Raw genomic sequence first — 15129 nt, 5'->3', positions numbered from 1 at the left:
AATTTATAACAAGCAGCCTGTCGGCTGAGATAGCTCCGCTGTTAGCAATGCACATGGCAATTAAAGAACAGAAGATATCATTAGAAAATGAACAAATTTGAGAGAGGTCCACATGTAGTACCTATATGTATAATATATCAAAGCAATTGGACTTGCGGTTTTTAACAAGAAGTCGAAAATATCACTTTTTACCAAAAATTACAAAAATATTCATCAAAATTAGAGAATTAAAGATATCATCATGAAATGAACAAATCTGAGAGAGGTCCACATGTAGTACCTATATATGTAATATCAAAGCAATTGGACTTGCGGTTTTCAACAAGAAGTCGAAAATATCACTTTTTACCAAAAATTACAAAAATATTCACCGAAATTAGAGAATTAAAGATATCATTACAAAATGAACAAATCTGAGAGAGGTCCACATGTAGTACCTATATATGTAATATCAAAGCAATTGGACTTGCGGTTTTCAACAAGAAGTCGAAAATATCACTTTTTACCAAAAATTACAAAAATATTCACCAAAATTAGAGAATTAAAGATATCATTACAAAATTAACAAATCTGAGAGAGGTCCACATGTAGTACCTATATATGTAATATCAAAGCAATTGGACTTGCGGTTTTCAACAAGAGGTCGAAAATATCACTTTTTACCAAAAATTACAAAAATATTCACCAAAATTAGAGAATTGAAGATATCATTACAAAATGAACAAATCTGAGAGAGGTCGACATGTAGTACCTATATATGTAAATATCAAAGCAATTGGACTTGCGGTTTTCAACAAGAAGTCGCAAATATCACTTTTTACCAAAAATGACAAAAATATTCACCAAAATTAGAGAATTAAAGATATCATTACAAAATGAACAAATCTGAGAGAGGTCCAAATGTAGTACCTATATATGTAATATCAAAGCAATTGCACTTGCGGTTTTCAACAAGAAGTCGAAAATGTCACTTTTTACTAAAAATGACAAAAATATTCACCAAAATTAGAGAATTGAAGATATCATTACAAAATGAACAAATCTGAGAGAGGTCGACATGTAGTACCTATATATGTAAATATCAAAGCAATTGGACTTGCGGTTTTCAACAAGAAGTCGAAAATATCACTTTTTACCAAAAATGACAAAAATATTCACCAAAATTAGAGAATTAAAGATATCATTACAAAATGAACAAATCTGAGAGAGGTCCAAATGTAGTACCTATATATGTAATATCAAAGCAATTGCACTTGCGGTTTTCAACAAGAAGTCGAAAATGTCACTTTTTACTAAAAATGACAAAAATATTCACCAAAATTAGAGAATTGAAGATATCATCATGAAATGAACAAATCTGAGAGAGGTCTACCCAAGGTACATATACACCAAGTATCAAAGCATTCAGGCTTGTAGTTTTCAAGAAGAAGTCGAAAAAGTAAAACATTGACACGGACGACGACGACGACGACGACGGACAATCACTCATATGATAAGCTCCGCTCGACAAAGTCGACAGCGGAGCTAATGAAAACTGATCAATACTCACCTCTAAGTCGACATCTGATTTGATATATTTTCTTGTTTGTGGTTGATTTAATAAATATAATATTGTAAATACCAACGATTCATTCACCCGAGATAACTGACTGTCTAATATGTTGTGTAGTATTGTATTAATTCCACCACACTCTGAAATAATTTCTATATTTTTTAAAGCTGCAAGAAGAAAGCATAACACAACATCATTGGCAATCAGTCAGTTCGTATATAACTATTTTATTTTACACTTCATTCATTTACATTACTGTAAACTACTTTCAAAATCGCAGTCAAAATCGCCAAATTTTATAGCTGTAAAAATGTTTGTGGGGTCACATGACACAAATTGTCAGGGAGTTTTATACAATTTTTCCAAAATTACACGGTTTACAGTATACGTAAGGAACACACTGCACATATTTATGTGTCGTAACAGCATTTTATCACATATTACGATTTATCTAATTTGTACCACGGCAAATTAAAGACATTTTAACCAATCAAAATATGTTGAGGAGCAGACACACAAGTTTTTGGAATTTTGATCTAAAAATACTATGCCAGAACATATTACCATGGTAATTGTGATTCATATCTCTTGGCACTATAACCCTTTGAAGCCCAAAATCAATCATTGTTCACACATTCACAAAAAAATTACTCATAGCCAGTGAAAAATTATGTCAATTTGGTTCAAAATTAAACAGGAAATTATAGAAAAATACGTAAAAATTTGTAAAATGTTGCATAAAAATGTAGACGGAAATCATTTACAGCATTTAAAGGGTCAACAAACTCATCATTTTTTAAACTATTCAATATTAACTGTTTATTTTTATTCCTATTGCATTACCCAAATTCTACTTCCCACAAAAAAGTGTTCAATTTGTGATAACAATTTAGATACACAGAACAAATGTTCAATTCCTCTGCAGTTTTTTTTTAGATCATTTATACTTAGTTAGCTAGTTAGCTGTAGGAACAGAAAAAAATATATATGTAATTTCTATTCATAGCATGCATCAATTAAAAATAGGTGCACCACAGCATTTCTGTGATTTTTTTGTCAGAATTTTAGAAGAGATTGTATGACAATTTTAAAATAAAACAAATTGACTAGATACCTCAAATTTAACTATAAAAGATAATATTAGGCTACTGCACAGTACATATGACACTACTTACCTAATTCACATATTGTGGCTACAGAGGATCTCAGTAACCTGTCCCTCTCATGTCCACCATCGTTACCAATGGCAACTATTGTATTGGCAAGAGATCTGGGAAACAATTCTGGGCACACTGTAATAATCTGAAAACAAGACATATCAATTTTACTTACTACTCCTGACAACAAACTGAGAGGATGGTGCTTGTCACGTCATGTTGGATATAAGTCAAACACCTCTATACAACAGTCAGGTAGACTAGATGCAGTTTATTATTTCAAGACTTTGACAAATCTATGAACAATAGACTAAAAAATTGGTCTTGAGGACTGTTGGTCTGCACATGCAAGTTCCCATGGTAATGTACTGACTCCATGGAGACAGCCAATCAGTGATGAAACAGAATTCTGTGCCATCCAAATATTTAAGTAGCGATTCACCAAGCCATTTTGAGTGCACTTAGACGGGCACACTGAATGAATGGATTCCAGGCTAACAGTCAGAAGAAATAAGTGACAATAATAATCTCAATAGACCAGTGGTTTGAATAGTTTGACATTACAAAGACTCATTCTATGGAGAATCATTTTCAGTTTAACTGATGCAACATTTCTCTGTATATTTTTGTACCAGTAATGTCTTTGTTAATTTTGGACCAAATGAGTGTAATTTTCCAATTGCTCCTGGAATCAATTTTGTTTTTAAATACATAGAAATATAAACAGGTTTAATTTGTGAAAAAGTGACAATTTGACTTTTGGCAATGAAAGTTCTAAAAGTGGAACTGATAATTTGTTATTTAGTTATTACTAGTCTGTGGATCCACAGGCAATGTGTCTGTCCATTTCACAAATTTTTTTTGAGAGGGTTGATATGAGGAAAAAGAACCTGATTTCACATGCACTGCAGTCAGACTGGAATGAGCAGTTTATATCATTTCCATCCAATAGAATGAACCTACTATCAACTATTCATACTCCTGTGGCTGATCACTGGCAGCATAGTGGTTGTTGATTTGATTCATAACAGGTAGACCCAAGTTCAAATCTCGAACTGAACAAAAAAAATGGGTGGACTCTAGTCTGGGCGAATGAACCACAATATTAAAGTGGAAGCCAAAATTACTTTGGGAAAACCTTCAAGATACTATATGAACGAAAACGGGTATATTTTAATATTGTTGTTTCATACTCCAAACTGAAGACCAAATTGGATTATCATTCATCATAAACTGAAAATGGAATGGGAAATCAAATCTACTAAACAACTAGTGCATATGCATATTAGAAATTTTCATTGTCTTATCAAACAAATACTCCAATGTGTGCTACAATAATAGCGTTTTCTTGTCATGATCAATCATAGTACAATGTATGTATCAAAATGCAGTATCAAACAATACCAAGAATTACACATTCTCTATTCTCATCCACATTGTGTCTTTGAGGAACTTGAGTGTAGGTGCCTTGTCACAAAAACATGGAATTCTGTGGGAAAATGCACTTTACCCCCACAGAGTTTTAGTTGTCCCAAAGTTAGCTTAGCACATTTTGTCCATATTGGCAAACAGCGTCATAGGACATTTCTAATTATTTTCCATATTTTGGGTGTAAATCTAAAAACAGTGAATTTAACAGAAAAAACACACTCGTTGTCTGAAATGACTGAACAAAATTAGGAAATTTTGAAAAAAGTACCAGCAAATTGCTGATGTCTGGGGAATATCTGAATCACGGCCCTCATCAAATGCACTTGCAAGCCTGGAGAGTTTACAGTGTTATTTAATTTCAACAATTGGCACAAAAATTTATCAAAAAAAAATGTAATATACAACAAACCTTTCTCATAAACCGAAGCGCTTGTGCCCGTTCCACTTCATTATTCTGGTTTATGTCAATGCATCTTGCAACAAGAATATCAATGTGATATTTCAATAACACTTGTAGCGTTTCTACATTTGTTATCAAATATCGTAGTGCTCGCAATCCACCAGCCCGTACTTCTTTCGCCTCATGTAGAAGAGAAAGTCTCAAACTGTCCATAAACAAAATGAAATTAGTGTAGCTAATGATGTGCGTGTTAGTGGATTGAATTCCTGAATTTCATGTTAGACGCTGTGTTTGCTGTACTAAAAAAGCACATGTCTGATGGAAGTGTCTATAAACCTAAAATTGCATCTACTGTATGCAGGATCATAGAAATATGTCTTTACTTGTCCATAGATATATGTTTGGTATTTATATAAGTGCATGTGCTACTAAAAAACTTTGTATAATATTCAAGTTACTTAACCTTACTTAAGGTAGAGATGCAGTTTACCTGACAGGTATTTTAATTAGTTAATTAGGAAACCAAGATTACCTCCCTTGTCCACAAAACTATATATTTTTGGAAAGCTAATATTGTATGAATTTTAAAATTTTGTAAGTATTTTTTTTTTATGGACACTAGTTTGAAATATGCATAAAAATGTGTTTTTTTGGTCAAAAGTGATTTAAAAAAAAATAGCTTCTAAACCATGCCTCTGTTTCCTGTCAAAATTGGTTTAAGGGTACATCTGTTTACTATGAAGAAAGTGCCGTCTTGAAAACTGTTAATTGCTAAATCTTGCTAAGCATTCAAAAGAGAGAATGTTTGCACCTATTATCTATATTTTAAAATCGTTTTTGAGTATGTTCCACTATTCACAATTCTACAAAATTTTAACAGTCTATAGCGAAGAAAGCACAAAAAAAAATTTACTCCCAAGTGCCCACAAACCTGCCATTCTACCTTAACCCTATTTAGTAAACAGTAACAAATGTTGACCTTGACAATGAATGGGTTATTAGCCACAAAGAAACAAAATCTGTCAGGATCTGACAAAACCTCACAAATAATGTTACTGTTTAATTTTTTTTCAGATTCATGTCATTATGTTTCCTGGACTTTCGATAAAATGTTGCAAACAATACAAATGTAAAAACATTCTATATGAAAAACACTGACTTGTTTTTAAGGACACCAGTCAGTAAATTTTTTTCAACTTTTCAACAAATTTGTCTTGTTTCCAGTAGTACCTGAAGTCATGTCAATCATGCAGAGATTATGAGGTGTACATTTTTGTAAAAGCAAAACATTGCATTATTGATTTCAAAAGGGTTTAAATTTCGCTGATTTACATTTCAGGCATATTCAGTGGGTTATAAATTCACGGTTTTATAATTTAGATAATGTGTTCTATGCTAAATTTTACATATTCACTGGGTTTTAATTTAGCTCATTTTTCAGTCAGCAAAATAAGAAAAATTAAAACCCAGTGAATAATTAAACTTTTTACAGTACAAGGTGCATCTTATTTTTAATAGTATTTAAGAAGAAGTAATAATACAATAACACTTACCAACATATAAGTTCAGGTAACTTAATTCCCAAATCTGTTTCTGAAGAAACATTTTTTAAAATCTGCAGAAAGTGCAAATAACATCACAAAAACAATTACAATTACAAAGGAATAAAACTACAGTAAACATTTGATCACTAGAAAGTTGTATGACAATGATGATATGTGACATGAACAAATCAGAACCCCCCACAAATTCCTAGTGATAAATTTTTCAAAAATTATGTAGTGATCAATTATTTGTTTTCATTGAGGTGATAAATACAAACACTTGGCATGATATTTCTGATTTAACAGAAATTCATGGATGCAGGGATGGAATAAGAAAACCAATAACAAGTTTGATGTGCTGCAAGTTTCTCCCATGAATGGAACTCATAATCACACATCATCCAATAATGTTATAATTCATATACCGCTAGGTATCAAGTTTGAAAAAATTATGAAAATACTCACTTTAACAAAATTATTGAGATGGCCAAGCTTTCTCCCTCTTGAACTACCAGACGTCTTAACTATATTGACTAATATATCACGTACATTCTCCTCAGGAGCTGTAGGTCCAAACAAAGAATAAAACAATTTGGGAAATATCTGGAACTCGTTTTACCCATAATAAATTCTGGCTTTTAGAAAAATATTTTAACACAACACCCGTTGAATATCATGCGTGATCTATCCTCCAAATTACTGTAAACCAATTGCAATTTGAATGGCATTCATGAGAACAAAATTTGGGGACCTCAAATAAATTGTCACAGTGACAAAATTTTGCAACTTTTTGATACTCACAAAATTTACGAACATTGAAGCAGTTTACAGTAAACCAACTGACCTCCTTTTATGCCAATACAATACAAAGGTACACCAACCCTTTGAGTATATACTGTTCTCCTAGTTGTAGTTCATTGCCAATTTAATATACACATGTTCGTGCATATTTGCACAGTATGTACTGAGATTTTCTGCATTCCTTAATAGAATTTCAAGTCTGATAAACTCACTCAACACAACTGAACCTTCCCAAGCCATTTCCAGACATTTTTTTGTCTTTGCTGCTAGTTACAAGTGCACATGCAAAAGATTTTGCCAAACCTAATACCACATGATTGTGGGCAGACTGTAGTCCGATTTATACTACTGGGTAAACAGTATATCAACTCCTGGTACCAAACCTACAACTGATGCAAATGAACATGCTAATTATCGGTACTTTACCATTGTTTGTTGGTAAACTTTCAACTGTTTACCAACAAGCATCCATTCTGTGACGCTATTGGACAGAACAAGTTTAATTGACAGGCTTGTTGAAATATAAATCCAACACCCTCATGAAGTACTGTAAAATACTTTATTTTAGCTGGAATTAAGTTTCGCTGAAAATACTTTTTTGGTGTTTTGTATGGAATTTATTGTCACTGATTTTTGATGAGTTGAACGTAAAATATAGGAAAAAAAGTATATTCGCTGGATTTTATTTTCACTGAATCATTCCTTCAGTGAAAATAGCGAAAATTATTTCCAAGCAAAAATAAAGTATTTTACAGTATGTGATTCCCTTAATGAGCAATTTCAGTGAAACCTTCCCTGTATATATAAACCAATCATAGCCATGAAAGACGGAAAACATTTTATCTAACTTTGGTTGCGTTTATGTTATCTAGAGATGAAAACAACGATTTTGTATTCACTACTACTTTATGAATTTGATACGATCATCACTCATGCTATAATAGATAATTTATTTTGTTATTAATTTGTTTATTGAGAAGGTGAGGTAATGAACAACAGAAACCTGGTGTCGATATAATTGTTTCATAAATATAATTTTTATAAACCAAAATGGCTGTCAGAATTTAAATTAACCTATCGAGAAATAGTATTGTGATATGACTATTAGTTTTAATTAATATTATTGAGTTAGTTCGACATCATACAATCATCAAATGCTTTATTTTTAATATGTGAACAGTCCCATAGGTGGTCGCAATTAAAAAAAAAAAACTTATGTTGCCCTCAAGTCGAAAAATTGGGTCGGTCGGTCGGTTTTCTAAATTAGTGAAAACTAAGAGTATCGTAAATAGCCAAGGTATATGGACTTCATAGTATTCGGAACATGTCAGACAAATACAGATCAACCCAAGGTTCAAAGTCGCCACTTACGGAGACTCTGGGGATCAAACAACGGTCTGGGATCCTTAATTTTTAGAGGAAACACTTTTTTACTGCTTAAAATGGTGAGTTTTTAATATTTGGGTCTATTAAATGAAAAACGCGACCCGATATTTCATATTTTTGGGTCGGTCGCTGAGGGCAACAAAACAATTTTTTTTTTTTTTTGGCCTTATGTTACGAGAAGGCATTATGTGCGTTAAGGGCATAGACATTTGTTGAGCTCTTGAGCTAATCACCATTAAATATTTAAACTTTAATGAAAACTGATGATTTTTATAAATAAGTTAATAAACTAATGTACTGCTGTCTTACTTTCCCTCCACTTCTTATAATAAATATACAATCATATGGATACAGCATGCCTACTAGAAAGCCATGTGTACGCTGCACAATAATATAGTACAATATGTTGAACTATGCTACCTGACCGCTGTATGTGACTTATGTAAATATATAACTTACAAATTTGATTCGGAAATTGTAAGAAGGTCACAGCACACGCTTCAATTCAATTTAATTGTCAAACAAAAAATGAAAATAAATGTAGTCACTGTGTGACTGCGATAGGGGAAATTGTGTGGGATTTAACCGCCAAATAAGCAGACTATATACTTGAACCAGTTAATTGGATCGCATACTTGAACCAGTTAATTTCCCGAATTCAGCCGCGCATACGTAACACAGATGAACGCGATGCATGAAATACGTACACCCACCCAATGTCCAAACACGGATACCGTAGTATCTCGACAATGTAGACAGTTGTCAGACATGTTTTACAAAACCACAAGTAGACGACGAGTACGATATATTCCCCCATGAAAAACACACTAATGACCATAATCAATGATTTCAGTAGCATATTTCACGTGATCGCTACGCGAATACAAATGGACAATCACTTTGAAATCAGGCGACTCGACGAGCGATCGAGCCTCAGTCTCGGAGCTTACCTCGGCCGAGATCCAACGGGACATCCGTATCTCCACTATCATGACGTCCTATAAAATAAAAACATTATGATGGTCATACTAGTCACTTCAACAGTAATCGAAAATTCACAGATCCGCAAGTGGCGAGACAAAAGAAAAACATTACCTCTTGTCCGTCTGGAGCTATGACGGGGCCGGAACATGGCAGCCATTTTGGGCCGGCCCTCTTGCATTCTCGTCGTTTCTCGCGAGAATTCAACTCTCTTGTGTTCTGAACTTGATTCACCCCATTAACAAGGACGGCGGTAAAAATAATAGGATTAGATTTTCAGGTAGTTGGCTTTCATTAAAACTAGCGTTTCCTTAACATTAACTATATGGCTTTATGCTGTTGTTACCGATAGAATTATTGTCAACGAACCATTTACTATTGCTTCTTAGTCAAAATGATTCGCCATAAATTTCGTTGGGGTACTACTTACCCGGGGGATGTACAATACATAAAACTTGCCTGATGGGGACGTGCCCATGAAATGGGTCTCGTTTTTTTGGATTTTAGGTATAAGTATCGGTCTCATTTCTGGTCAAGATAGGTATAAATATCCGTAATTAATTTGCTCTTATGTAAGTGACAGCGATGTTTTTATGGTCAAAATACATATTTTAATAAATTAATATACAATACAACTGATGGCTTACATGTGCTTCTATTGTAGATGCTCTTCTAGTAGAGCAAATACGGTAACTGTTTTATTTGAATAAAAAGTGATGACAGAAATGGTACTTTGGTATCAATATGGGTATAGATTTTGCCACTATCCAGGTATACAAATGGTCACACTTTCATTTGAGTACTCAGGGGCACCTCCCTACCCAGCTATGTATTCACTGCCCCCACGGGACTACATAATGGTAGTCGCATGTAGTCATGAGACGGGTACGTATATACTTGTCCCAGATTATCGGCATATTCTGAAGGGTACTATTTACTTTGTTATAAAAATCATGCTTTAACACGAACTCCGATGGTGATAGTTCCAAAAAGGCCAATTTTTGCATGTTTTCAAATATATTTTTTTCAGAAAAAACAGGGAATATATATAAATATTTTCAATGTGCATACCAATATTTGACCTTCACTAAAGAAAATTACATAAACATTATATACAAAAAGTTTATGCAATTATGCAGAAAGAAAATATCTCAATTTCAGCTCACCCAAGTCACTACCAAATTATATTCACAAAATTATTGCTGCGCTGAATCTAAGGCTTAGTCACAGCCCTTTAAAGGATGACAGAACCGTGCCGGCTGTAAATCTGCGCAAAATGTACATGTCTGACTGTTGAATACTAGACCAATCGTACATAAATCATGAAAAACGCCGGGGGATCTGTGAATTCAACGTAATATACTAGTACTAACGTAACTGTTATTAATTGCCACACGTGATACCGCCTCCCCATATGCATTACTCACGTATTGTGTTTCAATTTCTGAATAACTGACCTGAAGCACTTAGATTGTTATATACAGAGAAAGAGTACAGAGAACGCTTTATTTTCTGAGGTTGCGAACCCACGATGTAGCGCCCTCACATCCAGATACGGGCACATTTAATTTTCCTTACGCGTTGTTCATATGACAGTTACATAACAGCTATTCCGTCTGTTAAATAATCCTTTGTCTCACAATTTAAAACAACTCTCGTGCATATGTTTTGCATTTTTTTAACATTTTCCTGTGTACTGTTAGTCCAAACACAAGTGTCACCGTAGAATTAGTGAAGGTTTGCAACATATTTTGAGATAAATAAGCCAAAGCCTGTATGCCTAACACAGCAATTCCACTAGCTATTTTTCATCACCGTGACGTTTTATTTTACACGGATATCACATTTGAATTCTTCAAACCATACGGGCAGTTAAAATATAAATTATCAAATATAAAGTGTGGTGTGTTACAGTTTTTTCTCAAATATATATACGGAATAAATGATAGACAACGACTATGCAGACACGTGAGGGGGCTTTGCAAGTGAACGCCAATTTGATTGGCTTAACAATGTTAACATTTTAAATTTCAAGTCAATGTAAACAAATAAGTAGAATTATTGTAAGGGCGTGGGTTCATATACAACACATTCTTATTCCATTCCGTTTATATTAAGTTAAATTCCAATTTAATTTAACTAGTCATATTTAACCACAGTACTGTGATTTAATTTAAGAGTGACTCAATATAATTTCATCAAAGTCTTTGGATTGTTGATTGTTGTGTCTATATATATATATATATATATATATATAGGTCACTGTGCAAAGATGGAGGTACGGACCTAATTGTTTAGATGAGCGTGATATTCGTACTGCGTGTGTATTTCGGGTGTCACATGTGACACTATGGAAAGAAATGTGAAACACGACCCGTTCAATTAAAAAAAAAAATTGTTGCGATTTTGCAATTTCCCTATGTTAACACATGGGCGATAGAAGGTGTTCTCACGATAAAACGTTTGCCTGCATGCGTGTCCACGAACCCTACACTGTAGTGAGCAACTTGCATTGATATTTTTGTGACGACCTATTTCAATTTTAATTTATTTGCTTATTTGTTTTTTTTCAAATTGTTAAATAAGCTTCCCTTTTTTAAATCATCGATATTAGCTTGTGTGCATAATTGTGACATGAATCAAACTCAAATTGCTTGCCTGACTCAATGTGTTAGAAAGCTCCCTCGTCCCCATGGAGATATAAACCATTTTTCAGGTTAAGTGAACAATCTTTCAATAGATAAAGAGATTACCTTTCACCATGTCACCCACTGTCATGTAACCTACATTCGGGGTCAATTCGTGACAGTGTATGAGGGCACTCGATGGTTGTCGTACAAATCTGGTCAGTGTCAACGTTTTTATTTGTAGAATACAAAATGTTTATTTAATGATTAAAATTGATGCGGCAACTTGAGGGATATGAAGCAGAGGATGTTGCTTACACATTTATGTTTAGCAACAGTCGTACTCCATTAGTTGAACTTTTAATAAATGCTCTTGTGACATTTTCCGTCCATGTGAGCGCCTGTCACACACTGTGACGCAATTGTTTTTAATGGTGCACCCGATGTGTTGAACTCAAACATTCATTGTCTTTTCCTGTTTGTGATTGGTCCTGGCAACGTTTGGGGGACCGTGACGTAGCTCCGACTGTGAGAATAGTAGCATACAAGGGACACAGCGTGATACACAACGTACTGAGATAAAATATTTCTAAATATGGTGAAGACAATCGTCGAAGTCACGTGCGTTCAGAAGAATGTCGTTCCCATGTGGGTCCCATACTACGCCTGACAATATTATGTGCTAATGTATGCATGCGGATCAAATTTGTTGTTTATCTACAGAACATTCGCCGGGATCCGGAACGCACGTACGCATGCACACAGTCGCGACCATCACCGGCCCAAATGACAAACTACGACGAAAAGACAAAAACAAATGGTTAATAATTGTAATGTAAATCAAATATAATTACAGTGGTGTCAATTTCATTAGGGACTGTGATTTGTCATAAACTGGCTCTTGTTGTTTTGAACTACTTGAAGTGGGTCAGTTGTATTTTGTAGTTGAAACATTTTGAATAGTTGTACGACTATTGAATATCATGTTATCAGGGGCGGTATGTCAAAGCTCAATATAACCATCCATGGCGATCAATCCATCTGCGATGATTGTTGTCATTGTTATCTGAGCTAAAGGCAAGAACGATCAACAAGTTCGCTTCATTAAACACACATCTAACACGTGACGTTTACGTACCATGGATGCGGTCAAGTGAACATTTTGTCATGTGACGGTGTTTACACGCACGTCACGTGCATTTGAATACGCCAGCACCGTGTGAACATTGCGCACAGTCAAGCGCGGAGGGTCTATTGGTGTTATCAGAGTGACCGGCTGTGACCCCGTGAACATATTAAAGGGTATTGTGGGAATGGTTTGGGTATGAAATTTGTTTGGTTGTATAATAGTTCAGACTAAGATAACAGTATGGGAAACGTCCTGGAACAAATCTGAAGAATGTGTTTTATTTCTGTGAATATGATACTTCAGATTGTTGAAAATCATGTGTTAATGAATGATACAATCCCAAGACAAATACGACTGGAAAAGGTATATAAATACACGGTTACTTCTTCTAGTAACCGTGATTAATGTGATTAAAGGAAACATGAGTACGAATGGAATTCCATTTCCTTTGAAGGCTAAGACGTCGTCATATTTTCTGTTCTTGATTGTCGACTCTACGTTAGAATTATTTTGCCGAGTTTGACAACATTATCAACATAATGAATGCATACAGGCTATATGATATTGTTTTCGCTATACAGGTTTCTGAAACTGAAATAATAAACTAATTTTCACGATTACGTATTACGTGAGTGCTGCCCTCTGTCGACAGCTCCAACCCATGCTTCAACTTCAAAGGTTCATGCGTCTTGAAAACTTATTCACCTTAATGAAGGGCCATTGCCCGGAATGTCTGGTTATATTGACTAATTAACAAGAACTACGATTAACAAATACCCCTTTAGCATACGAGCGTCCGAATAGTAAGTATATGAGACAAATTAGCAAACGAACCCAGCATCTCCCATTAGAGACAATGGCCCAATCTAAGTAACGAATGCAAAGTGTCGTGTACAGTTATGATGACCATTAACTAAAAGTTCATTGATGACTACGTGTCTGCTCCCATGTGACTAGGTTTAGTACGATTTGATATATATAATATATGATTTCAATAAATGACACTCGTGGCAACTTAGTACTTAAATATTCCATAAAAAATGCACGTACAATCGCGACGAGGGGCTTTGTTACCTAGGAAACTCTACAAATAATAACATTTTTTTCTAGTGGGATTAATCCAACCAGGAGATCCTGGTTTTCAACAATTATGTTGATACATGTTGCATATTTCACTAACTTAGTATCATATGACATTTGAGTGAGCAGTATTACATGTACTGCGCAAATTTGTTTTGAATAATCCGAATATGGACATATTGAGTAACTTCCTGAACTAAAAACGACTGGGCGTCAGAAACATTCGATGACGTACGACATGTTGAATCATACATTTATTATTATACAGTTAATATAGATCATAATTGAAAACAAATATTATAATGCATATATCAGTATTTAAGCCCACATGGCAACAGTACGTTATCATCTGATCCATTGTGAAACTCAGATCACAGCCTTGAATGTACTACCATTTATCAATATTATTTATCAGAACACAAAACAACACATCGACGCTGATAAAAGTTGTAAAATAATGGCTTATGATATGATGTTATTTACTAACAATAGTAATGTATGGTTGTCAATGTGCCACTTGCTGATTGGTTCAGTCACATTGACGTCACATACGCGTAGGCACGTGGGATTTGCTTATTTCATTCATATTTTACTGCGCATGACTAAATTCATCACCGGAATAGCTTCGTGTACGACATGCGTTTTCCTCTAACACGCCGCATTACTCTTCTCTGTGTGTTTCTTTTGAATTTATCGGGTTGGCTAGAATACAATCTTGCTCATATATTAATCAACATTAATTGAACCGTTCGGCAGTTGGCGAACACAAAACATTAACTCCTGAACCAACTGTGCGTGGTGTAAAACGATCTAACAGTGCGAATGAATATTAATAATTTAATTTGTCGCATATTATATTACGATATATTTAATTACATCTAGCACCATGTATGTACAGAATTAATAGTCCTAAGCTAAACGTCGTACATTGCGAACATCATGTTTTCAAGTGAAGATATGGTATATTTGTTTCGATCATAGTACCATGCAGTGATGAAACCACGTCGACCTCTGCTGGGTGTTACCGGTGTGGCCAGAGTG

At 34.3% G+C, this 15129-nt stretch overlaps 1 protein-coding gene across 1 annotated transcript in view; it reads right to left on the bottom strand.

The window, feature by feature from the left end:
- The window catches only part of LOC100367446 (rapamycin-insensitive companion of mTOR-like), a 39748-nt gene extending 30335 nt beyond the window's left edge, over positions 1-9413 (bottom strand). The window contains exons 1-7 of the mRNA XM_002741609.3: positions 9367-9413; positions 9222-9269; positions 6550-6647; positions 6094-6155; positions 4550-4745; positions 2728-2854; positions 1550-1719 (exon numbers count right to left, since the gene is read on the bottom strand). Of these exons, the coding sequence (XP_002741655.1) occupies positions 1550-1719; positions 2728-2854; positions 4550-4745; positions 6094-6155; positions 6550-6647; positions 9222-9269; positions 9367-9412 (747 nt within the window). The 5' untranslated portion in view covers position 9413. The remainder of the gene's footprint in view (positions 1-1549; positions 1720-2727; positions 2855-4549; positions 4746-6093; positions 6156-6549; positions 6648-9221; positions 9270-9366) is intronic.
- Positions 9414-15129: the final 5716 nt, after the last annotated feature.

This window comes from Saccoglossus kowalevskii, chromosome 9, assembly GCF_978046115.1.
Source record: "Saccoglossus kowalevskii chromosome 9, keSacKowa6.1, whole genome shotgun sequence".
NCBI classification, from domain to species: domain Eukaryota; kingdom Metazoa; phylum Hemichordata; class Enteropneusta; family Harrimaniidae; genus Saccoglossus; species Saccoglossus kowalevskii.
This window is presented reverse-complemented; position numbering and strand designations above follow the sequence as displayed.